The sequence below is a fragment of the Nematocida minor genome (assembly GCF_024244105.1).
Source record: "Nematocida minor strain JUm1510 chromosome Unknown 7918, whole genome shotgun sequence".
Taxonomy (NCBI): Eukaryota; Fungi; Microsporidia; genus Nematocida; species Nematocida minor.
This window is the reverse complement of record NW_026250336.1, coordinates 1-8,021: the sequence shown is the minus strand read 5'-3', so window position 1 is coordinate 8,021 and position 8,021 is coordinate 1. Positions and strand designations below refer to the sequence as shown.

Sequence of the window (8,021 nt, the reverse complement as noted above, 5' to 3'; positions counted from 1 at the left end):
GCTTGTAGCGCATGCATACATACCACAGAGGATGCGTATACGACATGTCAAATGGCACTCCCAAACTGTCTGAATACTGGCCATCCGAGCCGGCTAGTGGTGCCATAGCAGCATCATACATCCAGTTAGCATACTTAAAGCTACGCTGTATTACTGTAAAGTTATTACGCTTAATACCAATACGTTTGCATACTTTTTCAATTATATTCTCTAAACGGGGGTTGCCTGTATAACCACCCCATACATAGGTTAAAATATTAAGTATTTCATCTTGTTTTAGGTCTTGAAATCTACCAAACATTACTTCACTATTGATTTTGTATTTTACTGGGTCAAATTCATTTTCTATGGCCTTTCTTAGATTGCGGAGTACAGTGTTGCTCTTGTAGTCCATAAGGCGCCCGCTCATTATATATTCGATCACCATCAGCTTTAGAACGTGTAGAGATGTAATGCCTGCATACTGGCTTACTTCTTCTTCAGAAAGGTTCTCTTTGAGTAGGCTAATGTAAACATTCATTATTTCGCTGTCTATCAAGGGCACGTCAGATGTCTCCATTGGATGTATGTTGAATAGCAGACCGAAATTTGTATCTGCTGAAATGTATAGGTTATTTTTATATTTTACCACATCCTTCTTTACAGCTCTTACGAAAAGCTCCACATTGCTCTTTGGAACAAAATCTGATGCGATTTTTTCGTGTATTAAAGTGACTAGCTTTTCCTCTACGGCATCGCTCTCTAGCTGAGATAGGCTTATGCTGGATAGAGCATATATTATATTAGCAGCCAGGATTTTATTGCTCTTTGCCAGCTTGAAGAGAGCTAGCCTGTCGAGACTGCTCTTCTCTACTCCGCTGCGCTCTTCTATTACCTCTACCATGTGAAAGTCGTAGTTGTTTATTTTCTTGGTTAGCGAAGTGCTGATGTCAAGAGAGGGTATGATTATCTCAGTCAGTCTCTTTGAGCCGTCTTTGATTCTAGCCTCAAGTGTTTCTTTTTGGGCCTTGTCAAGGGTGGAGCCCCTATTGTTAACATCTTTGTATAGCTTGAATATTGAGCTAGAAAGCTCTATAATTTGGCTAGACTCCTTCTTAAGGGTCTCAAGCTCTTGCGCCATAGCGCATATTCCCTTTTCCATCTCGGCACTTTTCTCGAAGAGATTGTCCGAGTTCAGTGCCAGAGCCTCAGAGTTAGAAGCTCTGAAGTTTGCAAAGAGTCCAATGCGTGGGACAATTTCTTTTTCAAAATAGGATAATCTATTTTTCCAGTAGATATATATGTTTTTCATATTGTCTTTATCCAGTTCACAGCTCGCTATGTGCAGATAAGCCAGTCCAGCAGCTCCTGCTACTATTACCTTTTTCAGTGCTCGTTTTAGGATCATAAGAATTAAAATTTTTTACTATGTATACCCACCCTATTCTGGGCATTTTCTTGGGCTATTCTTAATTAAGAGCAAAGTTTTCCCTTTTACCAAGTGAGTTTCAACATAATGGAAATAAGAAGAGGTTTTGTGCAATTTGTGAGGAGAGAACAGTAACTGTTCGTTTCTTATTTTGAGTTTATTTGGAGGCCATTTAAAGCACTGAGCTATCTGCAAAAAGACATGTTAATGTGCCAATGCATTGAATTCATGCTGCATCTCTATGTGCTAACAGCAAATCAGCACCAATGATTCTCATTCTGCTCTTTACATGGCTAGCCAATAAGAACACAGCTACTGCTGCTGCTATAGTGCAGCCCAATGCTGTAGCTATTTTGGCTATACCACTAGAAGTGGATCTGGTTGAAGAAGGCTTTCTCTCTTCTCGCACATTATCCACTACATCAGCCGCTACATCGGACAGCACATAGGGCATTGCAATAGGTACTGCAATGGGAGCTTCTTTCTCTTTCTCTTCCTCTACTTCTACTTCTATGCTCTGTTTGTTTCCAAACTCCTTTAGCCTTCTAACTATGTATTTTTTCTGGGTTGGATTTAATTCGCATAGGAGCTGCAAGTTTTCTAGAAGCCTTTGTATGTTAACAGCCTGAAAATTTTCTTTTTCCAGCTTTGACTCTAGCAAAGACACATTATTATTTAGAATGCTAATGTCATATTTCAGTCTTTCTATCTCCTGTGCCATTCTTCCCTTTATTTTCTGATAGTTATGCGAAGTTGGGTGATTTTTCCATATCCAGTGTTGTAAGTTATTCTCTAGTTCTTTACATGTTTTTTTGTCTGCTTCAAGATACTTACGATTTCTTTCTATTTCCTTAAACAGTGCAACTGCTTTTCCGTCTACTATTCTACTTAGCACTGTGCCAAGTACATACTTTTCACCAAAATCACTCAAATCTGATTTTACCTTCAATTTCTTTAGCCCTTCTTCTTCTTCGAGAAGTGAAGTGCTGTTTGCCAGGTACTCCAGTGTCTTGAACATATAGGTGTGTATTTTCTTCTCTTTTCTAATTTTGTTTATATTATTGCTAATGGAGATGAATATTCGCAGGTCTTCTTCATACTTAAATATCTTATTGACTTCGTCAGTTATCTCCTGCAAGTCACTGCTATCAGAACTAGCTATATTTTTCTCTATTTTCTCAGTTAAGACATTGATTTCATGGAAGTTCTTGTGGATAAACCTCAGCCCATAGTCTACTAATGCCATGCCGCTACCTTTATGCTTTTTGATGTACAGATCATCTACACTGTAGTATTTTTGTATGGGTGTGTATTTTTCCAAGTCGTAAGCTGGATACACTAAAGTAGACACATCACAGAGAATGTCTCTGTCAAGAGACTCTGCGGTAGATCTGAGCAAATACTTCAGATTTAAGGGAGAGCTTCCGCCTGCAAGCTCCAGCGTGTACACCATAGTACTTACGCTGTTGTCAACATCTTCATCTAGATCATACCTAATATACGATCCTATGACTGTGTTTGGCCTTATAATTCTGTTAATTAGAGAAATAATTCGGCGTTTAATTGCCTCATCTAGTGTGTCCTCCATGCCATCAAATATCAGAAGGCTTATGGTCTCTTTTTTAAGATCCTCGTAGACAAGGAACTGATAGATGACATTCTTAACTATATCTGCAATGTCTTTTTTTTCTTTACTGCTGTGCCAAACGCTTTCTATCTTTAAATTCGTATCAAGGATATACTTTAGCGCGGATAGGTTAGCTATTGTTCTGCCGTTTAGAAATGCTGCATCTTCCTCTGGGCCAGCCATACTATCAATGGACTTTATTGCCCGCACTATTCCATCTATATTTATCCTTAGTTTGATCTTTTTTGTAGCTTTTCCAAAGTAGTTTGGCACTATTTCGCCTGTGCTTATATTCAACTCACTTTCTTCCATGGTTGATACAAAAGTTTTAATTGCACAAAACAATTAACAGCTAAAAACTTGCTCTGTGCGTACCATTGGTAGTTCTATTCCTTTTCATTGGTAGAGTTTTGTAAGAGCATCCAATTAGCTTCTGAATAAAGGTGGCTCTTTCTCTCGCAATCTATAGAAGGATGCTTAGTGTTGGAGTACAATCTCTTTGTATGTCTTATTAGGCTATTTAATTAGCTTAGTATTTATTTGTTTAGCAGATCCTTAAATTAATTAAATAAAAATAAAATTTAAACAGAAGTGGGTCTGCTAGTTACTTGTTATAAAATCAGTCCATGAGCTAAAAAAAATGCCAGCTTGTAGTAGGTGAATGGTGGTAGCTGTGAATGGATAGAGTATGCAGTGTATCTGAATAACCCAAGAATTGCAGTAGAGTATGCAGGAGTATGGGGTAAGGGGTACCATCCCAACTGGCAACTATAAATAGAAAAAACGATATTTTTGCATGGAAAGCTGTAAAACGAAGAGAATAATAAGCGTATTTGTGGTGCTTCTTTCTCTTTTCGCTAGAGCGTGTAGAGGGGGAAGGAACAGTTTCAGTGGTGAGAAATCCAGTGATCCAATGATAAGAGGGGTGGTAGAGCAGGAAAATGAGCTAGGTCACTCTTATACTGATCAAGGTGTGGCAGAGAGTGATATTTTAGACTCAAACATATTTGACGAGCCTTTAGATCAGACAGACAATATGTTGAATATGCAAAACTCGGATGCTAATCTAGTTCCAGATTTTCTAGTGCCCTCGTATGAATATGAGCCTGTTGAAGATTTGCAAAGAATAGATGATCAGTACACACCAGCGCCTAGTACAAGTAAGCATAGCTCTAATAAAGCGTACGATATACCAGGTACATCCAACAATGAAAAGATGGTAACTAGTAGAAGAGAGGGCCCAGATTTTGACCCTAGTTATGTGGATAAGACTGCACCCTCGTATGGACTATTAGCAGATATAGATGATGCTAATGAAATGGAGCAGTATTCACTGTCTAAGAAAGAAATAGCAGATCTTGAAAGGTATAACGAGAGATTAAAGAGTGAAGAAAACAATAGCACTGGTTTACATAGGGGAGAAAAGAGAACAGCCAGTGCAATGAGCAACCCAATGAACAAGCTCAGAGAGGACAAGAGAAGAAGGGAAGAGTATGTATTGTATGAAACAACTGATATGTATCCACAGGAAGAGTATGTATTGTATGAAACAACTGATATATATCCACAAGAAGAGTATGTATTATATGAGACAGATGATATATACCTACAGGGAGAGATAGAAGGCTTGATAGAAGATGGTGCACAGCCAAGTTTACCTCAGCAACCATCAAATACAGCTCGAAATATAGCGCTAAAGACAGAAATAAAATATCTCAATGTTAGTCTGTGGAACAGTATGAGATTGAAAAATGCAGGGAGACATAGAAACAAGCTGAGCTACAAGACACTCTGTGAATACACATACTCAGAAGATGATCTGATCGGCGCAGTGAAAGACGAGTCGTACCAAGCAGAGCTTAAAGCAGAAATTTCTACATTTTCGCAGCTCATTGCTCCTCAAATAAAGGAGAATGCGCTGTGGTATCTCATTGCAAGCAAAGATATAGACCCGCGCATAAAACGCAAAGATATTTTTGGGCTAAAAAGGCTATTTGAAGAGGAAAAGAACAGCGTCTACATAGAAATGATAAAAAAGCTCGATGGATACTACGACGGTATATTTGATGATATGATAGCATACATGGAAGAGAACATGCCGCAGAGCATTGATGCATGCCATCCTCCAACTAGATGGAAGAAAACTCTGGGTGATATTTACATGAGCGAGTGCCTTGGGATGAACTATGCCATGGCTGAGAAACAGAAAAGAATTTGCAAAATAAACAAGAAGTACCACAAATTGGCGTATGCTATGCACATGATCGTAATGCTGCCAGAGGTGTATAAAGACTTTTCCAGGATGAGCGAAGAGTTTATAAGGAACACATGCACAAAGAACTCAGACAACATATATGAAGATAGAAAAAAGCATCTGGTTCTATCGAGCATACAGACACTGGTGCATCTTCACAATGAAGAAAAGATAGACATGAGTGTATACAATCAGCTGTATACTGCCCTTGGGACTATATACAGCAAAGAAACAGTGAGAAACGCACTAGTTACTGAGCTGTATAGAAATATATACATAATGCTCGCAGATTTCTACAAGAAGGCAGAAATAGTTGACAAAAAAAGTGAACATGTTCTCGCAGGAAAGGGCGTGATAACAAACCAGAAGTACATGAAGTGTGAGATGGCAGTAAACATAGCAACAAGAAACCCAGCTAAAAGAGTTGAAAAGCTGGAAACCCCAATTGTAGAGAACAAATGGAGTGTTGCACCAAGCGTGAATGCACACTATCATGTGTACTATGTGGACAATAAAATGGGCCAGCCCAGAAGACTGTGCATGCCCATGTATACAGAGCCTGAGACTAAGAAGAAATACTACCTGCACAGAGTTAGCGACATGGTAGCGTACATAAAGACGCTGTATGGAATAGAAGACAGCTCAGATGTTATACACCCATTCAAGGTGGGCAAACAGAGCAAACAGTGGTCGTACATCAAAGAGGAAGGAGAGAGGAATAAAACAGTGGAAGAGCTGGAGGGGCACGAGCTAGTATTCTACCACATCAGGCACAGCCTAGAGGAAAAGTTTACGTTTGCAGAGTTTAGTCCTCTAGAGCCACATGGAGTAAGTGTGATTCCTATTCCACTGTTTCTTACGTCTCTGATGGAGAAAGGCGTGAAGCTAACTCCTTTTACTAAGCAGGGAGAGCACAAAAAGCTGGAGTCAATGGATTTTCATGGAAAAGAGCCTAACTCGTATGCATATAGCGATGCCTACAAGGACACAATGTATTCAGACATGCACAAATACTACAGCAATCTGTACATACTGCCAGAGAAAGTAAAAAGCACAGAGTGCTATGCCATGGACTGCCAGATATCCAAGCGCAGGAAAAGCACTGTCAGAGCCATATGGTACGTAAAAGTACCAGGAGACGTGGATGAGTACACACACTGCATTCCAAGCAACATCTTTGAGGACGCAAAACACTCAGAAGATTTTGATGCCTTCGTTGCAACGATAGAGTCAAGGAGCTACAACGAAGACAGCAGCTTGCAAGGCTTTTGGCTGTGCAGAAGTACCACAAAAACGACTAAATCAGAAAGAATGGTGCCTAAAATACAAACCTTGCTCGAAGATCAAAAAACTCTGGGGGCGCACAAAGAAAATAATAGCATAGCATACCTCAAAGGGGAAATCAGTAAAATAGAAGAAAAATTGAAAAAGACAAGACATGACATAAAAACTCTGGAAGAGTCTAAAACAGCCCAAAAAGAGCGGCTGCAGGCAATGAGAATAGCATGGGGCAAAATAAACATAGAAGAAAGAGCGCTGGAAAGATTCAAGGAGGCGCTGTCTATACGGCTGGCTAAAACGCCAAAACACGCAAATACTGACATTATAGTATTTCGAAACGCAAACTTGAACAGGTCCAACCTGGGAGCACACAACGAGATCCTTGATGTTTTTATTACCTTTTATAGGCGATAGTGCACATAGAAACCAGCAAATAAATAGAAGTGTTAACTGTGCAGTGCTCCTTCTTTTTACAACTATACACATTCGCCAAATATAGCAGCTTATTCGCCATATTCAATGCGCACCAATAGTCAGCACACGAGTTGCAATGAAGAAGTTCGCAGACTTAAATGTAGTTTATTTAACTTGGGATGCCGGCTAACAGCTGTAATCAAATAGATCAAGATATCCTAAAATATTTGTGTTTCTCGGCTGGTTTATTACTCGTAGTATGATGACTCTTCGCAGTTCACTGGATTGCCGTTATCAGCAGCCCCCATCACCCCGCCATTTGAGCAGTAGTAATTAACTAACAGCGGCGGTGTCAGAAGAATAGCAGCTAGCAGCAGAGTTTTAGCTATTTTCGCGTGGATTGCCTTCATAGTGAAGAGCCTCCTCTTTTTGGGTTCTTTTTCCTTTTCTTTTGCTGTCTGATGCTCTTTGGATAGCTCTACTATTTCTATGCTCATAGCCTTTCCAAATTCTTTTATTTTTTCAAACAAATAGCTCTCTTGTTCCGGGCTCACTTCAGACAGCAGAAGTAAGCTGTTCAGCAGGCTTTGCATGTATTCAGGCTGCAGACACTCCTTTTTCTTGTCGCACTCTAGCCGATACACATCGTTTTCTAGACTGTTAATAGTGCAGATAGCATCCTCTATCTTCTCCCTGCTTGCACTTTCTTTTATTTGGTAGTACTTCGTTTCCTCTTCTCCCAAAGCCTTGGTTTTTGTTTTTATTTTTTCAGTTATTTTGTCCTTTCTCTGCTGTATGAGCTTCCCCAGATCCCTGTTGGCTATGTAGTCTTCGTAAAAGTTGCTTAGGTCTTTTTTTATCTTCAGGGTGTTTGACCCATTCTCTGTTTCTCTCAGGAGGTCAGTATTGTTTGCGATGTACTCCAGTGCTCTAATGACGCAGCTGTGTATGATTTTCTCGCATGCTATTTCTCCTATGTTCTCTTTAATGGCGGTGATTATTTGCAGGTCCTCTCTGCTAAATATCTCGCTGTTTTC

The 8,021-nt window shown here is 39.7% G+C and overlaps 4 protein-coding genes across 4 annotated transcripts; 1 reads left to right on the top strand and 3 right to left on the bottom strand.

Annotated features, from left to right (window-relative positions):
- On the bottom strand, positions 1–1,387 carry NEMIN01_2409 (uncharacterized protein; the record flags this gene model as incomplete). The annotated part of the gene is made up of 1 exon (XM_051478351.1): positions 1–1,387. A coding segment is annotated over one exon (1,387 nt), but the record flags the coding sequence as incomplete, so codon positions are not given.
- Positions 1,388–1,634: 247 nt separating this feature from the next.
- On the bottom strand, positions 1,635–3,347 carry NEMIN01_2408 (uncharacterized protein; the record flags this gene model as incomplete). The annotated part of the gene is made up of 1 exon (XM_051478350.1): positions 1,635–3,347. The coding sequence occupies one exon, from the start codon at positions 3,345–3,347 to the stop codon at positions 1,635–1,637; it is 1,713 nt and encodes a 570-aa protein (XP_051334310.1).
- A 484-nt stretch (positions 3,348–3,831) lies between these two features.
- On the top strand, positions 3,832–6,984 carry NEMIN01_2407 (uncharacterized protein; the record flags this gene model as incomplete). Its single annotated transcript, XM_051478349.1, has 1 exon — positions 3,832–6,984. One exon carries the CDS (start codon positions 3,832–3,834, stop codon positions 6,982–6,984), a length of 3,153 nt encoding a protein of 1,050 aa, XP_051334309.1.
- Positions 6,985–7,232: 248 nt separating this feature from the next.
- NEMIN01_2406 (uncharacterized protein) lies at positions 7,233–8,021 on the bottom strand (the record flags this gene model as incomplete). The annotated part of the gene is made up of 1 exon (XM_051478348.1): positions 7,233–8,021. A coding segment is annotated over one exon (789 nt), but the record flags the coding sequence as incomplete, so codon positions are not given.